At 47.2% G+C, this 23,659-nt stretch overlaps 1 protein-coding gene across 4 annotated transcripts in view; it reads right to left on the bottom strand.

The window, feature by feature from the left end:
• Positions 1-23,659, bottom strand: part of LOC115199778 (protein TANC2) — a 143,859-nt gene that overhangs the window by 4,261 nt on the left and 115,939 nt on the right. For 3 of the 4 annotated variants that reach the window (XM_029762208.1, XM_029762198.1, XM_029762226.1), the window contains 23 exons: positions 22,441-22,589; positions 20,592-20,787; positions 19,972-20,229; positions 12,235-12,360; positions 10,996-11,031; positions 10,289-10,570; positions 9,390-9,511; positions 7,326-7,557; positions 6,896-7,146; positions 6,494-6,691; positions 5,999-6,330; positions 5,720-5,828; positions 5,472-5,594; positions 5,139-5,375; positions 4,755-4,940; positions 4,588-4,681; positions 4,358-4,491; positions 4,072-4,195; positions 3,655-3,830; positions 3,310-3,442; positions 1,646-1,737; positions 1,380-1,526; positions 296-396 (listed from right to left, as the gene is read on the bottom strand). In XM_029762208.1, coding sequence (XP_029618068.1) covers positions 296-396; positions 1,380-1,526; positions 1,646-1,737; positions 3,310-3,442; positions 3,655-3,830; positions 4,072-4,195; positions 4,358-4,491; positions 4,588-4,681; positions 4,755-4,940; positions 5,139-5,375; positions 5,472-5,594; positions 5,720-5,828; positions 5,999-6,330; positions 6,494-6,691; positions 6,896-7,146; positions 7,326-7,557; positions 9,390-9,511; positions 10,289-10,570; positions 10,996-11,031; positions 12,235-12,360; positions 19,972-20,229; positions 20,592-20,787; positions 22,441-22,589 — 3,838 coding nt within the window. The remainder of the gene's footprint in view (positions 1-295; positions 397-1,379; positions 1,527-1,645; positions 1,738-3,309; positions 3,443-3,654; positions 3,831-4,071; positions 4,196-4,357; positions 4,492-4,587; positions 4,682-4,754; positions 4,941-5,138; positions 5,376-5,471; positions 5,595-5,719; positions 5,829-5,998; positions 6,331-6,493; positions 6,692-6,895; positions 7,147-7,325; positions 7,558-9,389; positions 9,512-10,288; positions 10,571-10,995; positions 11,032-12,234; positions 12,361-19,971; positions 20,230-20,591; positions 20,788-22,440; positions 22,590-23,659) is intronic. The other variant, XM_029762217.1, reaches the window with a different exon arrangement.

Below are 23,659 nucleotides of genomic sequence, written 5' to 3'. Positions count from 1 at the left end.
TTACATAGTAGTCAAACAAAGTACACTCTTACACTAAAACATAAAAAAATGAGCCATGACAATGAGCAAGAGAATGAACAAGTCATAGGGCTAAGGGGATACAGGATGTGAAAGCAGACGTGAAAAACATGGCCAAAATGCTCATGAACTCTATTATGTCCCCCTGTAGTCATCTGTCTACAGCGCATTGGAAACCTGGTGATCATGTGACATGAGAGGGCCCAATTGGATCCTAAGGCTGAGCTCACTCTGCGCTAGTCCTCCGCCTCCCTGTTCTCCCCGTCGCTACGGTTACCTGCTGCTGCGCTTGGCGCGGGCTCTGGCGTAAAAGGCCTCGTACGATTTGGATTTCAACTCTAGCGCCTTGGTAGCAAACTCCTCAGCCATCCCAAAGTCCTGCAAGCAACAACAGCAACAGGGCCGACAGTCATTCACAGAGCCACGCGTGGAGCGGTACATGAGTCAGAAATGAGTCAGAGGTGAGTCAAAAATGAGTCAAGAGATTAATGGAAAAAAAGGTTATAGATGAGTTGTACATAGAACCATGTACAGAGTCAAACATGAGTCATATGAGAGTCATTCAGGAGTCTTGTATCAGTCATACATATAACCATACAGAGTAAAACAGAAGTGAATAACTTGAGTCGATGAGATCGATGGAAACTTGGGTTCAGATAGACACCCAAGAAAAAAAAAACTGAAAGACAAATGGACGACACTGACAAATAAAAAATAATACACAAGCCCATGACGAAACCATGTAAATTGAGGAATTAAAAACATTGATATGAACACACACAAGTCAGAGACATACAAACACAAGACAAACACACATTCACACACACAGAAACCGCTGTTGCACTGCTCTGTCATAAGAACCTCAACTGCCCACTATGGCCCTGACCCAAACCAACCTCCCCTTGCACCTCCTCTAAAGTTACCAGAGCTACAAACACAAACCAAAACCAAGCAAACTATAAGAGGGAATGGAAGATGCAGAGATATGGGCCTAGGTCAGATGTGGCTAGAGTTGAGGGAGATTTACCTTCAGCTATTATGTTGAAGTCTGATCTACTGTACATTTATGCACAATGATATTGCTGTCATCAACCTTTTGAAACCAATATTTTTACACTGCTTAAATCCACGTGCGGATTTATAATCTATCAGAGGAGCTAAATATCTTTGTATGGGTCGTTGTATTGTAAGGACAATGAACAAGCATACATCCCAATGAGGGATAATAAAGTTATTTTGTATTGTAATGTCTTGGTAAACCTTGCAGATGGTAATGCTGTTGAGTGTAAGCAAAAAAGCAGCTCCAGTCACAGCCAGGTGGGGTGAGGAGATAGAGGAGGGTGCCGTGGGGTGTCACTCACATTCATTTTCCTCCGGCAGCGGGACAGGTTGAGGAGGAGGGACACCTTGAGCTCTCTGAAGGTCTTGAGGTCCTCGCTGAAGCCCTCGCGGGGGAACTTCTTTAAGGCGTACTGGTACCGCTGGGCCGCCTCCTTCACTTTACCTTTCTACAGGACGGGTAGAAGAAAAAACCCTCAGAAAGGCAAGAGACTAGCACGGTTTGGCACCACAACAGTAACCCTCAATGACCACTGTGCTATATTGCTATATTCTAGGAAGGGCTGACCTTGTAGAAGCCATCTCCTTCCTCTATCAGCTTGCTGAGCAGGACGATCATGATGTCGGGTTTGGAGGTGGCCATGGCCCAGGTGGCCGGACCTGGTGGAAGACAGCAGGGGGCATGATGGGTAACGGGGAGTGGCCGGAGGAGAGAGGCAATGACAGGAAGAGGGGGCGTGTCTCAGAGTAAAAGGACCGACAATGAGAAGGACAAGAGAGAAAGGAGTAGGGTGAAGTTGCCCCTAAACGCTGATCTAAGGTCTGTTTTGTTTTCCCCCTCCAGTAATGGTTTATGTTAGCATTTGGAGAGAGCAAACTGATCTAGATCTGTAGGTACCTAGATCTGTAGGTAGGGGCAACTTCACCTCGGAGTGGAGCGAAACCAGTTGACAGGTCGAGATGATGATGAAGCTCTACCCAAGATAAGTATGGCGTGACTTACTGAGACAGACAGGTTTGGGGTTTCTTTGCCCCTGCATGTGCCATTTAAGCGCTCAGCTAACAGATGGATACATAGATATTGATGTCATACCTGGTGCAGGAAGGATCTGACTCAAGTACAGAATCAATAACTTCATCTCTAGTAAAGCCACTGGGAAAACGATCAACGTATTTATGCGCCAATGCCAATCTCACCCAACATGAACACACAATAATATCTCATTATTAGCCAGAGTTATTCTGTGTTATTCTGCATGCTGTGTGTAAGGGGGACAGGCAAGCACAAGCCATGCCAGAGCAGAGGGGGTTCACACATGCATTTATGGCTTCCCACCAGCAGGGGGAACGCATGGACTGTGGGCCTTGTGGTGTTTGTGTCACAATCTCTTATCGGGCAGTGGATGACTTGAATGGTTAGCTCACTTCACAAAGCCACATATAAAGAGAAAGGAGGGTAAAAAAAAGAGGACGAGAGAGTGAGAGCAGAGATGTATATAGAGAGAGGGCAAACTGTGTGTTACCTCGGGGTCGACTGGGAAGAGTCTGATATCCTGATTACGGAGAGGGGCGGAGCCAGGATTATGAGTGACAGGTTAGAGAAGGGAGTTAGGTGGGTGAAATGAGAGGAAACATAATGGAACCAACCCAATAAGAGGAAGAGAGAGAGAGAGAGAGAGAGAGAGAGAGAGAGAGAGAGAGAGAGAGAGAGAGAGTGAGTGTGTGTGTGTGTTCACTCGTGTGAGAAAGTGAGCGAGAGAAAGTGAAAAGTGAGTGAGTAGAGAGGAGGGAGTGAGTGAGATGAAGAAAAGAACAGAAAGAGGCAGAAGTGAGAAGCTGTGGCCAAAAAAGTGTGTCAGCAAAAGAAAAAGGTGCAACAGCAATGTCAGCAGCAGTAGGAGCAGAGGGAGGGGCCTCACATCCACCATTATAAACATGGTGAAAACAGAGGGGGGTTAGTGGTGACTGGGGAGGAAGGCATGGCGAAGCCTTGGTGAGCACCAAACCACATAGGGAAGAGATTCAGGCAGTAGTTGACAACATTCTAGGAGTCATGGCCACTATAGTCCTACCGAGGGGAAACACCAGTATACTAAATATAACTATTACTGACTAAAGTTGTATCTAAACCACTGAAGCTAATGTAGAACAATATTGCAAAATTAGAAGACAGTCCTATATCCCAGTGTTTTTAAATCTGTGTGTGACTAGTGACCTCTAGTCAGTTCGTACCCATCTTGGCTCCCTTCTTGAGCAGAGCCACCACCACAGAGGTGTTCCTGCAGCCCACGGCCCGGTCCAGAGGTCGCATCCCACTGTAGTCCACATGCTCTATCATCGCCCCGTGGTCCACCAGATACTGCACCTGGAGACAGACGGACGGACGGGGGATAAGAAAGGGAAGATGGGAGTTAAAGGATGAAGAAAATTTGAGGGGGAAAATGAAGAGGAGGAGGAGAGAAAGAACAGAAGAGCATTCTACCTTTTGGTACTTATTCCAATCAACAACAGTGAAAACTTTCTCCATGCTGCACTGCCATGGGGAGGTATTCAACGTGGCAACCAGCGACCACTTACCACTTCTGAGTCTCCGTAGAAAGCGGCCAGGTCCAGGGGGGTGCGTCCACTCTTATCGGCGTGGGCGGTGGCTGCGCCCCTCTCAACCAGGCAGCGCACCAATGGCATGTGGCCCTTCAGACACGCCCAGCTCAGAGCAGTCAGACCCTCCTTGTCCATCTGGGCCAGAGACGCACCTGCAAGAGGGGGTTAAAGGTCATGTTTCCATGGCAGCCAGGGTCATAACATGGCCACTTGGCAGCTATTTTTGCCCATTAATAAATACTACACATACTTTATGTCTTTGCTACATGTTGCCCATGTGGAAGTCAAACCTACACTTTTGCAGTTGCCTTTGTACTTTTACACTAAGTACTCTGAACCAATGAGAGTAGTAGAGTGGGTGGTGGTGATGTTGAGGGTGAACTGAACTCTGACCTTGTGCCAGTAGGAACTCTGCTGTGCCGAGGTGGCCCTCTGAGGAGGCCATCATGAGGGGCGTGCGGCCCTGCTTGTCTGCCATGTTGACGTCAGCTCCGTGGTTCAACAGCAGGTCCACTATCTGAGGAGGAAGAAACCAAATAGTATGTAGCTACGTTAGTATTTTTTGTCACCATTGTTCTCTATCATTGCCAGTAGTGTATTTTAATATTTCAAATTGAAGTTGTATGGCTTTGTGACTTGAAATAATAAATGGGTGCGAAATTCAAAAGTGCCCACCCACCTGCCAATGTCCCTGGCGCACAGCGCTGAAGAGAGGCACGATGCCCCGGCGGTTAGGCTGTCCCACCGCTGCCCCTTGTTCCAACAGCAGCCTGCACACATCCAGCTTCCCCCTGCCTGCTGCTGCAGTCAGAGCTACAGTGGGAGAGGGGGAAGCCAGGGTCAGTGTGGGTAAAAATAGTCGACAGACTTTGATACAGTCATACACAAACACACCACAATAACACGTACCAGTCTCTCCCCAGAGTGTGTCAAAGTTGTTGATCTGTGCTCGCTCCTCCTCCTCCTCATCCTTCTCTGGCAGGTCCAATAGGTAAGAGGCGATCTGTACAGGAGACAACATTCAGACTTAGTGTGTGTGTGTGTGTGTGTGTGTGTGTGTACACACGCGTGTGTACCTCTGTGTATCCCATGCTGGCCCCTGCTATAAGGGCCTGCTGGACAGCGTGACTCTTGGTGAAGGCTCCTTGAGACTGTCCGTCAGGGTTCCAGTCACTCTGCATCAGGAACTTGACCACCTGCAGGTGTCCTCGCAGTGCAGCGTGCACCAGCGCACACTGACCGTTCCTGTCCAGGTGGTCCACCTACACACAGGGAGAGAGAGGGTCATTATACACATGCAGACACTGTTCAAAAATACCTATTGGTACATTTTGCCCAGTACGTGCCAACGTGGCTGCCAGAGAGTTATATCGTGTTGTGTAAATGCATCATAATGCTGTTGTAATAAACCTCAATTGCCAAAGTGACAGTATGCACAGTAGTGGTGGTTGGTCCCTGACCTTGGCCTTGCAGGCGCAGAGCGCAGTGACGATAGACAGGTGTCCAGCGGCGGCGGCGTAGCCCAGCGGGGTGAGGCCGCTGTCCGACTCCCCGTCTACGTGCGCTCCGTTCTCCAGCAGCAGGCCGGCTGTCTCCGCGTAGCCCAGGTGGGCGTGGACACACAGCAACGGGGCATTGTTCAGAACCTCAGAACGGTAGTTAACGTTGGCGCCGCCTAGGACCAACAAACGGCTCACCTAGAGGGAGGAGTGTCAAACGTATAACCAATACACCAAACATTTAATGCAATAGTGCTTTGGTTAGGCCACTGCTGGTGTGAGTATGTCCAGTACCTTGATGTTGGGTGTGTAAAGGTTCCTCAGTGAGGCCAGAGCACTGGAGAGCCCCTCTGTGCTGTAAGAGACCCACAGCCCCTGCAGGACTGACGAGGAGACCCCAACCTTCTTACTCAGGCCCTGTGGAAAAGATAACAGTAATATCAACAACAGTGTTACTGCACAGTGGGTAGAAGCCATTGACCCAGATGTTGGATGTGTGCTAGTGTGCTGTAGTGATGTGTTGTGTGGTGGTGTGTGGTTACCTTGAAGATGTGCGCTTTGAGGATGTGGTGGCCCAGCTCTATGGTCTGCTGCCGGTTCAGTTTGCCCTCTTGACGTGAGAACCAGAAGGCCAGGAGCGTGTGGCCACTCCTACAATTACAGAGCGATTGCGAGGAGGAGAACGGAGGAAGAAAAGAGGGAAAGTGGAGAAAGATAGATGTAGAGAGAGGGAGAGAAATTAAGAACAGAAAGCTCCACAAATTCAAGCTGTAAACATTTTGTTCCAGGTACACGCTGGCTTTGTTCCAGTGTCTCCCTACCTCGGGTCACAGAGGAACTTGGTCTTCTCCCCGTCCTCCCTCCAGATGAGCCACTCCCTGAAGGAGGGGTGTGTGAACATACGTGTTCCATCCCTCCTCCGCACCAGGAAGGGTGACAGCAGCTCCAGTCTCCCCTGGAAATCTTCCCAGTCCAGGGCGGGGCCTCGCACGGCACCAGCGTTCACTGCCCCGTACGCCTGCTCGTCCGTGAGGGGGTGAAGGGAGGCCACGGCCACGTTGAGCAGAGGGAGGGCACGCTCGAAAGACGACTGGGTGGGGAAACGCATGTTGAGCTGCAGGAGGTACACCTCAGCCAGGCTCACCGGCACCACCTGGGGGGAGACATGGAGAAACACCTCAGGTCAGTTTTGTAAGGAAACATCATATGAACTTTCACAGAGAGAGATAAACACACACAAACAGGCAGAGTATGGAACACAAGCAAAAACCTTGAGACATACAGTATATCGCTCCAGGACCGAGACACCAACTCACCTTGAAGCTGGAGCTCTTGAGCACCAGGTAGCCCTTCTCGATGAGGTCCAGCGTCAGCTTCAGGTAGAGGTAGGAGCCGCGGCTCAGAGCCTTGAGGTGGGTGCTCAGCTTGGCGAAGGCTGCGTTGTCCAGACGCCCGTTGAGAGACACGTTGCTCTGGATCTCAGCACTGCCCTGGATCCGCTGCAGCAGGTAGCCCTGCAGGTCGGGAAGAGAAATGAGTTCAGCATCACGCTAACTCGGTAATACTATCACCATGACTGCTTTCATCACAATAGTTGATGATAATCGTTTGAAATCACGATTGACTACTTCTACTACAATGATTGAGGTTGAAGTGAGAGATGACTATCAGAGAGTAAAGATGTCAGACAGATGGTTTGGTGTAAACCTGAACCCTACCTGCAGATCCTGGTCTATGGCATCATTCTCCTCCAGGCGGTCAAGAGAGATACGGTGGAACGGGAGGGGATGTGTGATCTCCTGTAGGGAGGTCCTGACGGTGACCACCAGTTTGAGCCAGGGAGGAAAGCGTTCCATGGTCTTACACAGGAAGGAGGTGATGGTGTCGCCGTAGTCCGGCTTGTGGAACTCTGCCTCATTCAGCCCGTCTACTAGAATGATCAGGTCCTCCTCACATGCTATCTTCCTCTCTGATGAACACAAAGACAACAACGTTCTTTATCAGGACAAGGAGTGGAAATAATTAACTATTAGCTACTGTTGTTTTTTGGAAAACATGAATGGAGCTGGCCCAAACCCTGAGAGAAAATAACAAGTTATCAAATGCACAGCTCCTATGCAGTTCCATAAAACCTTGAACACCCCTGACCTCTGTGCAGGATGTCGAGGGGCTCCAGCACGCCCCTCCTGAAGGCATTGAGGGGGTCCTGGACACAGGAGCGCAGACTGAGGGTGCTCTGCAGGTGGGGCTCCCGCAGCAGCTGCTCCCTGTAGGCCATGAGCTGGGGTGCCCGGCACAGCAGAGCCGCCACGTTGTGGACAAACTCTGGCACCAGGCACGTGTAGGCGTTGTCCGCCTGGCAGTAGTGGTATGCCACCACCTGGGAGGCGATAGAGAGTGCAAGTGAGTGGGGTGGCGGAGATTTAAAAAATATATTACTTTTATATAGGTGATCCCATTGAAATTGAAAATATATTTTATCTAGATATCGCTGATTATCACACTTTATTTTTCCAAAGAGAGAGGTACATTTAACTGAATCCACAAGCATTTCGCTACACACGCAATAACATATGCTAATCACGTGTATGTGACCAAACAAATTTGGTTTGATTAGGGCGCAAATCAACCCACACAAATATATTCCATCTTGAATCTTCAGCACGTAACAATGAAATAAAACACGAACCAAGCAGGCCTAGGTGACATTCTGTGCCAACTAACCACTATTATCTTTATGACACAAGAGAGTTAAAGCAGACTGAAGAAAAGCTACAGATTGAGGCTTCATTAAAACATTGTTGAAAAACAACACCATGTTACATTATTCATTGAAGAGTGATGACTGCTGTGTAGCTTGTTGTGACTGTCGGGTCTTTGTCTCTAGTGTGTCAGAGGAGCTGACTGGCACTAAGACCCTGGGGGTGGTGAAATGGTCCAGGATCAGATCATTTTTAACCCCCTTGTTGGATAATGTTAGGCAGTCTGATCCTAGATCTGTAGTTGAATGTACGGTATAATACAGCGCCGCCTTGGATAGAGTGGACTTGGAGTGCTGAAGAAAGCCAGTAGGCTTCACAGACTGGCTCCAACGTAAAGCTTCCCTCAGGAACATTTCAGACTAGATTAGAGAGCTTCACTCAGAAGGTCATACACAGATTCATAGCCGCATACTTCTGGCCACTGACATCCACAGGGATGTGTGTAGTATTTGTGATGCTTGTGTGTGGTAGAGTTGTGTGTGTGTGTGTGTGTGTGTGTGTGTGTGTGTGTGTGTGTGTGTGTGTGTGTGTGTGTAAAGTGTGAGTGTAAAGTATGTGTGTGTGTGTGTGTGGGTCAACCACTGGAGCAGGCTATCATTAAGAATGCATGTGGCCGCTAAGGGGATCTAATGGCTCGGCTGGAACACTGCTCCCTGGGTCTATGCATATTTCATTAGGCCATAGCACAGAGAGACAGAGGAAACGAGAGAGAGACAGCAAGAGAGAGAGAGGGGGGGAGTGAGAGCTTCCCTTTGTTTTTCTGCTGTGTCTGCACAACACCGCCAGTCATGAAAATGGAATAGAGAGAGAGAGAGAGAGAGAGAGAGAGAGAGAGAGAGAGAGAGAGAGAGAGAGAAAGAGACGGAGTGAAGAGCCAGATTGGATAGTAGGAGTTGACAGTGGATGGAGGAAGAGGGAGAGTGCTAAGTGAATAAAGGAAGACATTAGCATCAGTGTTGCTAAAGAGGATGGGTTAAGGACATAGGGAGAGAGCATGGAGAGAGAAAAGGATGTAGAACGAACGGAATGCAGATAACGGAGAGAATGAGAGAAGAGCGGCAGCGGATAGAGAGAATGAATAATAGAGTGAGCAGGGAGAGGACAAGGCCACAAGGAGGTGAGAGGGCAGAGACAGCTACCAGACCAGAGACACTGTAGGAAAGAGCTGCTGACACTGAAGAACAAAGGAGCAGGTGAGCAGGCTTTGACTTCAGACCAGCATCAACACACCTTCCCCCTTAGCAATGTCTCAATGACCAGTTAATTAGTTGAATCCGGGCCACGTTCAGTAAGACACACCGTTGTAGAACGTTCAAATAAAAATAGAACATAGTGTTAACCAGACATGTACCTCTGAGCAAGGATTCACCCAGCTGGTCAGGGGGGGTCTTGAATGGTACTTAAGACTACTGAGATGCAGCCGTGGTGTGGTGGTGTAGGAGTACTGTACCTGTGAGGCGAGCCGCCGTAAAGCCTCCTCCTGGCGTCTCCTCATCTCGGGGGTGCCAGGGCAGCTGCCCCCCAGGGTGCCGTGGGAGTGCTGGGGCTGGGTGAGGGGCAGGGTCTCCCCATCTGAAAGAGAGAGAGAAGGGAGCAGAAAGAGGGAGAAGTACGTTTATAGATCAAGTTGAGTGCATCTACTGTGTGCATTATTTACAGGCACAAGGATGCTTTTTATATGCATCTTAAGACACATACCCAGTACCAGTGGTGTAAAATTACTTTAAAATACTACTTAAGTATTTTTGGGGGGTATCTGTACTTTACTATTTATATGTGTGACAACTTTTACTCCACTACATTCCCCCCCCAAAAGAATATACTTTTTACTCCATACATTTTCCCTGACACCCAAAAGTACTCGTTACATGCTGAATGCTTAGCAGGACAGGAAAATTGTCAAATTCACACGCTTATCAAGAGAACACATGGTCATCCCTACTGCCTCTGATCTGGCAGACTCACTAAACACAAATCGTTTGTAAATTATGTCTGAGTGTACCCCTGGCTATCTACATTTTAAAAACAAGAAAATGGTACCATATGGTTTGCTCAATATAAGGAATTTGAAATTATTTATACTTTTACTTATGTTACTTATGTATATTTTTACAATTCCATGTACTTTTGATACTTAAGTATATTTAGAATCAAATACTTTTACTCAAGGAGTATTTTACTGGGTGACTTTCACTTGAGTAACTTCCTATTAAGGTATCTGTACCTTTACTCAAGTATGACAATTGGGTACTTTTTCCACCACTGCCCAGTATAGCAGCAGCCAGCATGGATCATTGTTACACACACACACACACACACACACACTCCTGTAGGACAGTATAAGCGTACGTTTGGGCGAGGCGTGGGGGCTGTCCGAGGCGATCTGCCTCATGCGGTTGCCGTGGCAGCTAAGTGCCACCAGGCGGGAGATGATGGCAGTCTTGCCGAAGCCCACGTTGCCCACGACAACTACACCTCGATTGGCTGCCGAGTCGTCGCCGTGAAGACGGGCGTCCACTTCCTGGAAGAGCCACTCCCTCCCGGTGAAGAGCGAATCAGCTGTCAGGCTGGGCACCTCGAACAGAAGGGGCTTGAGGGCGATATCCGGGGGGCGGTAGGGGGCAAAGCGTACTGGAGAGAGAGGGGAAGGGGACAGATTATAGGTGAGGGAAAAGACACAGGACTTGATGTGTACAGTCCACTGCACTGTCATTGTCATTTCCTCAGTGCAACGTCAGCTTGTCACCCATAGAGGGGAATGTTCATCAAAATAACACACACGATGGGTGAACGCCACCATAGGGCTTCATACTAAGAACTACATAATGAAACAGAATTACTAAGTGTACGGGTAGATACTGCATGTATATAACAAGTACATATGGTTAGCAGAGCGGGGGACAGGGGATTAGATAACATTTTGTAGTAGAGGGATACTGTACTCCTACTAATACAGCACCACTAGTTTAATAAGCACATTATAACGTGGCATTAACTGATGTAGAACAGTATAATGCCTTATAATGGGAGAAGAGAAAGAGAGGAGCATCACTTACGTGAGTTAGATTGCCAGGCATGGCTGTAAGCAGAAGCTGAGGCAGAGGACAGAGGAGAGAGACAACGCAAGAGGAGAGAGAGACAAAGCATGAGAAAGAGAGAGAGAGATGGAAGGGCAGGGGAAGAGGAGGAGAAAGGGGAAGATGGATGGGAGGGTTGGTGCAGCTAGCTAGCAGAGGAGAGGAGAGGGGATGGTGAGAGGGAGGGAGGGAGCAGGGTGGTGGGGAGCCACACCCAATGTTTCATCCCTGATCCTAGGATGAAGCCTTAGACACATACAAATATCGTTTGAGCATATTTCTTGTTCTTGGAGCCCATGTTTTCTGTACATGCCTCAGAGCCGAGGTTGTGAGAATGTGCGTGTCCAGTAGTTCTGTACTGAGGAGTAAGAAAGGCAAAGGTAACGTGATATCTCTGTATGAGTTTTCATTCCCGGTGTGGTCTGATCTTAGGGAGAAAGTGCTGTGGTAAGCATGATAGTGTGGCAGGCAGGGGACTAAAAATACAGTCAGAGAGAGCGTAGAGAGTAGAGAGGGCGGAATAGAGGGAGAGGTATAGAGAATTGGAGAAAGATAGGGTGTGTGCGTTTGTGTGTATACATCTGAATATCTGTGTGTGTGTGTGCAAGTCTGTTTGAGCGTGTTCATTGTGTTCAGTGTGTGTGCCTTTGCTAGTGTGAGTGTGATTTAAGCCTTATAAAGCCTTGGCCATGAGTGATGGGACCTCAGACAGGACCCCTGCAGTGACAGATGAGCCAGGGAGTGGTGAGGAGCGAAGGTCGATAACATTGATCTGGGAGGGGAGACGGATTAAGGTGTACCAGGGTGTGTGTGTGTGTGGTGTACCAGGCCCAAAGGGAGGGTTGCATCACCCAAAACCAGGCAGGGATAGGGGTTTAGAGGGACAGAGTGCACCAAGTATGTCTACACAGATATTCACTCACAAATAATACTTACTAACACACTGACTTACATGTATACTCCAAGACACACACAATCTCTCTCTCAAACACACCTAGACTGATTTTGGGCATGGTCAAGGTAGAGTGGGAGTAAATAGGAAGATGAAGCAGATTTAGCACACACCACAAAATCACCCATCACAACCCCCGCCCCTAATCACCCCAAATCCACTCCCTGACCCACACCCCAAAATGCCCCCCCCGTATCCCACACACTCAGATCCTAAACCGGCCCACTTATCCACCACACCCCCACCCAGAGTGATATGAGGCCTACCTCTGAGGTCGTGTCCGGAGCGCCCGGCCCCAGAGTTCTGACGGGGCATCCTGAGGGAGGTCCTCAAGGGAGTGTGTCTCTGCTCATCCAGGTAGGCCAGGTCCTCCAGGTGGGCCGAACTCGTGGCTGATGTGTGTGGTAAATGGGTGCAACAGATGAGAGAGAAGAAAAACAGAGTTAGTCAAACAAAGCCAGGAATCACTGAACCGCCTAAACCTGAATGCTAAATTGCTAATGCTAACGACAGACACCCTTGGAAATAGACAAACCTATCAGTTCCATACCTCACCATTGAGATCCACTACGAACAAAACCCATTTGAAATCCAACCCCAAGCAAACAGAAGTAGTTTAAAACTGTCAGTGTCCAAGACTAATGTGAACTAATGTGTGTAGCTATAGCGTGGTAGAGTGTACGTGTGTGTGAGCCTGTGTGAAAGTGTGTGATCTCATACACACCAAACTCACTTCCTTCCTCGGACGACCCCTTTTCCAGATAGTTTGTTTAGTTGTTCCCCTCTCTGTTAACAATATACCCAAGTCTGGAGCTCTTCCAGTTGTCCCAAAAACCACCGTCTCTCAATAGGACGAAGAAAAAAAAGAGTAGGAAGATAATGCAGTAAAGAGTTTTCAGCTTTAGGATAAGAGCTTTATGGAGAATGACAGAGATAACCTCGTGCTACAGGGAGGGACTGACAACGCACCTCCTTCCTTCCTGTCAGGAAAAGAGTGTAATCCTGTTTTTTTTAATGGGCTTCAATAAAACCCTGCATACCCACATAGCATAAAGTTCTGAACCACTGGGCTAGCTGGCGCTAACAAGTTCTACCCACCACTCACCTAAACTGCAACCTGTGATCTGTTTTACCTATGGCAGCGATCCCTCCTAGACTACTACAATTCCACTGCAATACAGCTAAAACTGTAGCAGGCATGTGGCGAGTGGGATCTCAGATTTACGGTGGTTTGCGGGGACCTTGGTGTGGGCGAGCAGCTGTGTTAGACTTAGATTTTAGATGAGTTTATTAGTCACACGCACAGGGTCGCAGATGTAATTGCAGGGTAAAGTGAAATTCTTAAGCTCATTGCTCCAACAGTGCAGGTCAAAAAGAGAAGTGAATGAAACAAGACTAAAAATAATAATATATGATCCTCTGCAGCAGAGGTAACTCTGGGTCTTCCTTTCCCGTGGCGGTCCTCATGAGAGACACTTGCATTTAGCGCGTGATGGTTTTGTGACTCCGCTTGAAGAAACGTTCAAATTTTCCAGATTGACTGACCTTTATGTCTTAAAAGTAATGATGGACTGTCATTTCTCTTTGCTTATTTGAGCTGTTCTTGCCATAATATGGACTTGGTCTTTTACCAAAATAGGGCTATCTTCTGTATACCACCCCTACCTTGTCACAACACAACTGATTGGCTCAAATGCATTAAAAAGGAAAGAAATCCCACAAATTAACTTAAGGCAAACCTGTTAATTGAAATGCGTTCCAGGTGACTACCTCATGAAGCTGGTTGGGAGAATGCCAAGCGTGTGCAAAGCTATCATCAAGGCAAAGGGTGGCTATTTGAAGGATCTCAAATGTAAAATATATTTTGATTTGTTTAACACTGTTTTGGTTACTACATTATTCCATATGTGTTATGTCATAGTTTTGATGTCTTCACTATTATTCTACAATGTAGAAAATAGTAAAAATAAAGAAAAACCCTTGAATGAGTAGGTGTTTCCAAACGTTTGACTGGTACTGTACATATTTAAAACATAATCAATGATAAATGTCCATGGGGGTAGCCACTGCCATAGCTCATAGGGCTTGACGTGGAGCTATGGAGACATTTTCATACTCTATCACGTTACTTAGGTGGAGTTGGGTTTGTGTTTTATGTATTTTTAATAGTCATTGCTATGTGAGAGATGTGCTGGGAGAGAGAGAGAGAGAAGGAAAGTGGGAGGGAGGAGTGCGTTTCTGCAGAACAGAATGTCAAGGCTCATAAGGTAGCCTCTCTGTCAGTTGGAGTAATCTAGTGCATTTGAACCAGGAGATCAGAGCCATTTTGAAAGTGAGCTTGACTACATAGGATGAAAAAGAGCAGACGGAGACGAGAGAGGCAGGAGGTAGAGATGGAGGAGGTGGTTGGAAGAGGAGGGCAAGAGAGAGGAGAGGTGAGGTGAGGAGAGAAAGACAAGTTAGAGGGAAAGGGGGAGGGAGCGAGGTAGAAGAAAGAGAGGATATATGGAGTGAGAGCGGAGAGCTTCTCGTTCAGAGCCCAGTGTGGGTGGCTGCCCCTGCTCTGCTCCTGAGGCGTGTAGCAGGACAGCAGACCACAACATCCCTACCTAGTGCTCCCCTGCTCCCTCTGAGCAATGATCCTCACTGAATCACTCCTCACCTGTCAATGGCGTGTGTGTGATGATCAAAGCTTTCTATACAGTCATTCAATCCACCATTTCACAATGTCCCCAGTTTACAAGATGCCACAGGCTAGGGCTGTATTTATAAGCTGACATACTGTCATATTTGACATGAGTTGTCCCATTATCACTTCCAGGCTTGCAACTGGACTGAGTTATGTTGGGCAGAACATAATCACAACAATCATCTATCCCTACATGAATTTTGGTGATGTCCAACAGAACACTGTCTCCAATTGGATGAGGAACTGTGGCGGCCTATTCCCCAGCTACCACCACAAAGTCCCAAAGGCCAAAGGATTGTAGGTCATATTATTTCCTATACTCGCACAGTAAACAGAGAGAATGCTCTCCCTCGCCCTCCATTTGGCAAATCTGACCATAATTCTATCCTCCCGATTCCGCTTACAAGCTAAAATTAAAGCAGGACGCACCAGTGACTCGATCAATAAAAAAGTGGTCAGATGAAGCAGATGCTAAACTACAGGACTGTTTTGCTAGCACAGACTGGAATATGTTCCAGGATTCCTCCGATGGCATTGAGGAGTACACCACATCAGTCATTGGCTTCATCAATAAGTGCATCGATGACGTTGTCCCCACAGTTACCGTACGTACATACCCCAACCAGAAGCCATGGATTACAGGCAACATCCGCTCTGAGCTAAAGGCTAGAGCTCCCGCTTTCAAGGAGCAGGACTCTAACCCGGAAGCTTGTAAGAAATCCCGCTATGCCCTCCGACGAACCATCAAACAGGCAAAGCCTCAATATAGGACTAAGAACAAATCAGACTACACCGGCTCTGACGCTCGTCAGATGTGGCAGGGCTTGCAAACCATTACAGACTACAAAGGGAAGCACAGCCGAGAGTTGCCCAGTGACACGAGCCTACCAGACGAGCTAAACTACTTCTATGCTCGCTTCGAGGAAAATAGCACTGAAACATGCATGAGAGCACCAGCTGTTTTGGAAGATTGTGTGATCACGCTTTCCGCAGCCGATGTGAGTAAGACCATTAAACATGGCAACATTCATAAGGCCGCAAGACAAGACAGATTAACATGACGTGTACTGCGAGCATGCAACTGGCAAGTATCTTCACTGACATTTTCAACTGCTCCCTATCCGAGTCTGTAATACCAACATCTTAAGCAGTCCACCATAGTCCCTGTGCCCAAGAACACTAAGGTTACCTGCCTAAATGATTCTCGACCCGTAGCACTCACGTCTGTAGCCATGAAGTGCTTTGAAAGGCTGGTCATGGCTCACAACACCATTATCCCAGAAACCCTAGACCCACTCCAATTTGCATACCACCCTAACAGATCCACAGATGATGCAAACTCTATTGCACTCCATACTGCCCTTTCCCACCTAGACAAAAGGAACACCTATGTGAGAATGCTATTCATTGACTACAGCTCAGCGTTCAACATCATAGTGCCCTCAAAGCTCATCAATAAGCTAAGGACCCTGGGACAAAACACCTCCCTCTGCAACTGGTTCCTGGACTTCCTGACGGGCCGCCCCCAGGTGGTAAGGGTAGGTAACAACACATCCGCCACGCTGATCCTCAACACAGGGGCCTCTCAGGGGTGTGTGCTCAGTCCCCTCCTGTACTCCCTGTTCACTCATGACTGCACGGCCAGGCACGACTCCAAAACCATCATTAAGTTTGCAGATGACCCAACAGTAGTAGGCCTGATCACCGACAACGACGAGACAGCCTATAGGGAGGAGGTGGTGCCAGGACAACAACCTCTCCCTCAACGTGATCAAGACAAAGAAGATGATTGTGGACTACAGGAAAAAGAGGACCGAGTACGCCCCATTCTCATCGACGGGGCTGCGGTGGAGCAGGTTGAGAGCTTGAAGTTCCTTGGTGTCCAAATCACCAACAAACTATTTTTTTTTTTATTATTATTATTTTAACCTTTATTTAACTAGGCAAGTCAGCTAAGAACAAATTATTATTTACAATGACGGCGTAGGAAGAGTGGGTTAACTGCCTTGTTCAGGGGCAGAACGACAGATTTTTACCTTGTCAGGTCGGGGATTCGATCTGGCAACCTTTCGGTTACTGGCCCAATGCTCTAACCACTAGGCTACCTGCCTGGTCCAAGCACACTAAAACAGTCGTGAAGAGGGCACGACCAAACCTATTCCTCCTCAGGAGAATGAAAAGATTTGGCATGGGTCCTCAGATCCTCAAAAGATTCTACAGCTGCACCATCGAGAGCATCCTGACAGGTTACATCACTGCCTAGTATGGCAACTGCTCGGCCTCCGACCGCAAGGCACTACAGAGAGTAATGTGTACGTCCCAGTACATCACTGGGGCCAAGCTTCCTGCCATCCAGGACCTCTATACCAGGCGGTGTCAGAAGAAGACCCTAGAAATTGCCAAAGACTCCAGCCACCCTAGTCATAGACTGTTCTCTCTGCTACCGCACGGCAAGCGGTACCAGAGCGCCAAGTCAAGGTCCAAGAGGCTTCTAAACAGCTTCTACCCCCAAGCCATAAAACTCCTGAACATCTAATCAAATGGCCACCCAGACTATTTGCATTGCCCCCCCCCCTTACACCGCTGATACTCTGTTGTTATCATCTATGCATAGTCACTTTAATAACTCTAGCCACATGTACATATTACCTCAACTAACTGGTGCCCCCGCACATTGACCCTGTATATAGTCTCGCTATTGTTATTTTACTGCTGCTCTTTAATTACTTGTTACTTTTATTTCTTATTCATTATATATATATATATATATATAAATAATGAATAAGAAATATATATATATATATATATATATATATATATATATATATATATATATATATATATATATATATATATATATATATATATATATATATATATATTTATTTTTATATATATTTTATATATATATATATATTTTTTTTAAACTGCATTGTTGGTTAGGGGCTCGTAAGTAAGCATGACACTGTAAGGTCTACACATGTTGTATTCGGCGCTGTTGTATTCGGCGCATGTGACTAATACAATTTGATTTGAATGCTGCAGTGGGGGACTTGGGGCGCCGCACTCGTTCTCTCCAACATTCACACTTTATCTCGCTGCGCTCCCTCGTTACCAGGGTCTTTCTTTCTCTCTCTGTGTGATTCTCTCTCTCCATCTCTCCTCCCAGAGGGACTATGCCCATGGCTTTGATGTTTCAGTGCTGCCTGGGCCAAGCCTCTCCATGCCCAGTTTATCCTCCCTCCTTTTCTTCTCTCTATCCATCTTTCTTACACACTCCCCTCCCTCTCTACTAAACTAATGTTGCTCATTCCTTCCATCTTACTGTCCTGATGACTGGAATCTATGCCACACATTCTCCCCTTTTCTCCTATATCCGTTTGTCTTTTTTCCTTTTCCTCTTTCTCCTTTTATCAGTGTCCCCCCTACTGTATATCCATCTGCTGGTAGCCCTTTCTCTCTCTATTCCTCTATCAGTTTGTCTCTCTCTTTACATCTCTATTCCTTTCCCTTTCTCGCTCCTATATCAGTCTCCTCCCCCATTCTCCCACCATACCCAGCTTTCTTCCCTGACTCTTCAATAAGCTTTGTTTGCACTTCACTCCTCTCAGTGGCCTCTTAGAGGGCATGTGTCAGAAGTCAAAAGAAAAAGGCCAAACAACGTAAACCCCTGTATGATCGATCCCTTAAACAGCTCCATTCATCTCACTGGATAGGCCAAGTCAGAGGTGAGAAGCTACAGGCTTTTTTAGAACCAGCTTGCTATGCTGCTTTTATATGCCCTGACATAGAGAGGACATTGAAAACACATGTTTGAACACTTTTAGGGGGATCTGTGGGGCTTTCCTCACCCTGAAGGAATGCTTTACCCTGGCATCCGTGGTATTCACCCCCAGGTACTGTGAGGACATTAACGTTCCCTATTCCCATTAAAGTTAATGTCGGAGGGGCACAGGGGGTTAACTTCATTGGGATAGGGGGCAGCATTGGGAAGTTTGGATGAAAAGCGTGCCCAGAGTAAACTGCCTGTTTCTCAGGCCCAGAAGCTGGAATATGCATATCATATTTGGATAGAAAACACTCTAAAGTTTCCAAAACTGTTAAAATAATGTCTGTGAGTATAACAGAACTCATATGGCAGGCAAAAACCTGAGAAAAAAACAACCAGGAAGTGGGAAATCTGGGGTTTGTAGTTTAAAAAAAGTGATTGCCTATCCAATATCCTGTGTCTATGGGGTCAGATTGCACTTCCTAAGGCTTCCACTAGATGTCAACAGTCTTTAGAAAGTTGTTTCAGGCTTCCATTGTGAAAGGGGAGAGAATAAGACCACTCAAAGCAGGTGGCTCAGCTGAAAGCCTTTAGTTGTTTATCGCGCGCGGCCATGAGTGCGAGCTTCGTTCCCTTTCTAATGACAACGGAATTGTCCGGTTGGAATATTATTGAAAATTTATGATAAAAACATCCTAAAGATTGATTATATACATCGTTTGACATGTTTCTACGAACTGTAATGGAACTTTGACTTTTCGTCTGGACTTTGTGCTCGTGCTTTGTGCATTTGGATTACTGGACTAAACGTGCGAACAAAAAGGAGGTATTTAGACATAAAGATGAACTTTATCGAACAAAACAAACATTTATTGTCTAACATAGAGACCTGGGAGTGCCATCAGATGAAGATCAAAGGTAAGTGATTCATTTTAACGCTATTTCTGACTTTTGTGACACCTCTCCTTGGTTGGAAAATGGCTGTATGGTTTTCTGTGGCTTGGCGCTGACCTAACATAATCGCATGGTGTGCTTTTGCTGTAAAGCCTTTTTGAAAACGGACACTGTGGCTGGATTAACAAGAAGTTTATCTTTAAAATGGTGTATAATACTTGTATGTTTGAGGAATTTTAATTATGAGATTTCTGTTGTTTGAATTTGGCGCCCTGCAATTTCACTGGCTGTTGGCGAGGTGGGACGCTAGCGTCCCGAACGATCCCAGAGAGGTTAAATAAGAGCACCTAAATGAGATGGGAACACTCAGTCAGTTTCGGATGTTGAGAAGGGGGTCAATTCCAATTTGGTAACTAGATATCACACATTTATGAAAATAATATAGCCAAACCCTATAAGGATTTTCCATTAATTCTGAGTTTCAGGTCATTGTCTGAATGGAAATTGATATAGAACAGACCCAAACTTTCAAAGGGTAACGAATGTCCTACCTTTAGCGGCACATTCATTTGTATGCCACTTTGGCCTAAAAGTGTGCAATGAAATGTGGTAAACAAATAAACAAGAGGTGTGGCTGGCACAGTGACTCACCTGCCACAGAGTTGGGCCGGGGCATGAGGTAGAGGGGGATGGAGTGGGCAGAGTGGGAGGAATGGGCCGTCTCCAGGCTCCTCTCTGGGATCTTGTTCAGGCTGTAGGTGGAGGCAGCCATGTTCTCATCCACGCGGTACAGGAACGAGTCTGTGCCCGAACACTTCTGGGTCTGCCACAGCTTCAGGCTACCCCGCGAGCCCTCCCCGTGCTTCCCCCCACCCCGGTCAGCATTCTCAGAGTAGCTGGTCAGCGTGGCTGTCAGATAAAAGGTAGTTTAGACAAATATATGCCGTGTTACAGTTCTTTAGAGACTCTGCTTAGTTTAAAACTGAGGCTCATGGAGCAAGGCGAGTTGCCTCTTCATTCAATTACACACCTCAAAGTAAATGTTATAACAATAAGAAAATCTAACAGTAGAGCCCATAAGGATATAAAGCAAACATATTTAAATGCAGCTAATCCCATCACCTGGCTTTTCCAAAATGTAATGAATTAAAACATGAGTATACCAAATTGTTACAGAAAACATGGCTTTCAGTGTAAACGTTTGGCATGCCAGGAAATACATGGGAAACATTGCATAACTTCCACAAAATAAGTGAGCGTCTGTCCCTCACCGATGATGCCGCTGTCCCTGCTCTCCAGGGTGGAGGTGGGGCTGGTGATGGAACCATAGGCGCAGTCTCCGGAGGCGTGGTTCCCGGGGGGCCCCCCTGGGGGCAGCGTGGAGCAGGGGCTGCCTGCAGGGGGGGAGGCTGTGCTGCTGGCCAGGCTGGAGCAGGGGCTGATCCGCTGGGTCACTGACATCATGCCCTGGTAGGGAGGGAGGAAGGGTCAGGTCTATACTGAAGTACAGTGATACACCGGACTGCATCAACCCATGAGAAATGATCAGGTAAATTAGCCATGATTAAATTATGATAAGGCACAACCAGTTGACATATCACATGTACAAAGTAGCCTACACACACGTGCACGCACACACACCATAGAGCGACAAAACGAGAAAAAATGCTAGGATCAGCAATCATTGATACAGTCCTTGCCTGCCATATTATTCCAGTGCATGTGTAACCGTAGTCATCCCTTTTTAATATCTTTTGATGACTCATGCAATTATTTTCATGAGTGAACCATTTTTTGCAATAGAATGAATTCTAATTCAGTAGAATATCAATACGTTTAGTGAGCCACGCAAGTAGAATAGATCCAGTTATACTTTGATCTATTGAGCAGGGGCAGGGAGAGAGAGGCAAGCCCACCTCCAGGCATGCTGGATTCTTATTCCAGACAATCTGTTCATCAATTATCCATGGCCCTGGCTCTAAATGAAAAACGAATTGATTTGGACATTAGTCATTTAAAAATAAATCGGGAGATTAGTCAGAATAGCATAGAAATACACAGAAGTGGCCGGGAGACCAGGAAATGAGCAGAGGTGTGAGTGACTTCTTAGTGAAGGTTTGGCGCAAGACAGAGGGCATCCAAGTATGGAATGCTCCTTGGTCATGATAACAACTCTGCTGTGATTCGGATGTGTTTAGGGAGGCGCCGTAGACATGAATATAGAACGGGAGGTTCCCTCCCACCTAGCCTACCCAGACTGCTTGCGTGGGAGTGGCAGGCCTCTAAACTGGGACTTGAGAAAACCAGGGCTGGGTTTTTGTTACCACTGCAGTTTGGCACGAAGGACCGAACCAAAGCCATACTGCTGAGCTGTGTAGAACAAGGGGTGCATCTCAATAGTCTAAACAAGCTCTCCTCGTCTCCTTCCACTCACCTCAACAGATCAGAAAGACCGATAAAGGCAAAATGGGCCAGAGTCAGATCCTTGCTGATGAAGGACACCAGAGGTGGAAGGCACCAGTTAAGATGCACCCAACGTGTGAAGTGTGGAAAAGTGGGTCAGGCTTTAAGGTGGAGTCGCTCCAGCACCGTTGGCTCTGCCATTGGATAGGCCTCTGTGGAGGCACACTGCTTAGACAAAAAGATGTGGCATGCGGCAGGCAGTTTTAACGACCGAGGTAGCGGGTTACCATGCCCTGGGCCTCAGCTGCCCTAGGTCACGGTATGTTGGTTCTGCTCTGCAGGAGTGAAGGAGAGCCTAGCGCCCCTCACTTTGAGCTAGGTTATCCATAACTCACAGGATTGATCTTCACAAACATATTCCGAGCCAGCGCATAGTGGTGTCAGGGGCCATTGAGTTTGCCTTAAACAAATGACGTAATCTACAAAATGGTCCACTTGGTTCCGAAGCTTAAGAGGCCTTGGAAAGTGATCTGCACATCCCACTGTTTGGGGGTGTGCTTCTATAGCTGCGGGGCCCTTATAAGCTGGACCACATTGTGTGTTGGCCAATAACAGTGCATGACAGAAGGTAACAGTGCATGACAGAAGGGTGTGTAACCTACCTGTCCGTGGTCGTCCATGTCGTACTGTACTGTAGTGTGTGTGTGTGTAACCTACCTGGCTGTCGTCGTGGTCGTCCATGTCGTACTGTGAGCCTGGCTGTCCCTCGTTCATCTTGTCTCCCAGTAGGAAGCCCAGGCGCGTCATCAGGGTGTTGGCTGCCTCGTCCACAGAGGGAGGGGGGCCCAGCTCCTGGCTCTCCTCACCTAGAGGGAGAGGGGGAGAGATGGAGAGATGGAGAAAGGATTCAGGTCAACACCACAGTACAGAGATACAGATACCAGGAGAAATATGTATTGATCTGCAGCAGATTAAGCTCGAGGGGATCAATTCTCAATCCGGAACCATAATGAGGCAACTCCTTAATCTAGTCAAAGAGCCGTTGGCTTGCTCTCAGTTTAGTTGAATTGAAAGAATCGTGTGCACTGCTCAACCACCAAAGACAACCACCAAATTTCTCACCCAAACACACACAACTTAGAGATTAATGTACAGAGCTCGTAACAATTCCCCCAGACACAAAAACACTACAGTTCCTACAACAAATCCCCTTGGAGGAAGTTCCTGTCCCTTACACACCTTGGCTATCAATCTGTCCTTCACAAAAAATGTAAGCTATCCCACAATCCCCTGCGGCAGGACGTCGGGTGGACTGTACATCGATCCTACAGTATGTGAAAGCAGAGAGATGGAGCGAGGTGAGCACAGCGTTGGGGAGAGCAAACTGGCTCTGGGACACTGTGGAAGACCGGAATAAACTGGGGAGGGCTTGGAAGGATTAAGAACCCATTTCTATTATTCAGACCAGGACCCCTCCACAAAAATAAGTCTGGGAGAGGAGACTGATGAAAAATGACTTCATTTCACCTCACTATTAAGGGGTTGGTCATGAGCATTCCAAGCACAATTTCTGCCACGTATTAGTAGCTTGTGTTCAAGTAGCAGCTGTCCCTGCTTAAATATCCCCCTCTTTCACGAGGACGGCTCTTAATGCTAAAGACAATCTGGCTAATCTTAAACAGCATGTTCATATTACATCAGGCAATCAAGTTAATCAAGCTACTGGAATGCTCCGAGCATGTGCTTAATCCTCTGTGATGTTATTTAACTAGCTGACAGTTGTATTAGCATAAACAAGCGTCAGTGTAGTCTGCACTCCCGAGCCAATAGAAGACCCTAGAACGGCTCTCATCATCACTACGTGTTTAGCACCCAAATGAGGCAGCAGTCAGTCCAACACAAAGACGGCAGATGGGAGAAGACCAACGCCCCGTCT

Source organism: Salmo trutta, chromosome 1 (assembly GCF_901001165.1).
Source record: "Salmo trutta chromosome 1, fSalTru1.1, whole genome shotgun sequence".
Classification (NCBI taxonomy): domain Eukaryota; kingdom Metazoa; phylum Chordata; class Actinopteri; order Salmoniformes; family Salmonidae; genus Salmo; species Salmo trutta.
Note: the sequence above shows the minus strand (reverse complement) of the source record. Positions and strands in the feature narration are given on the sequence as shown.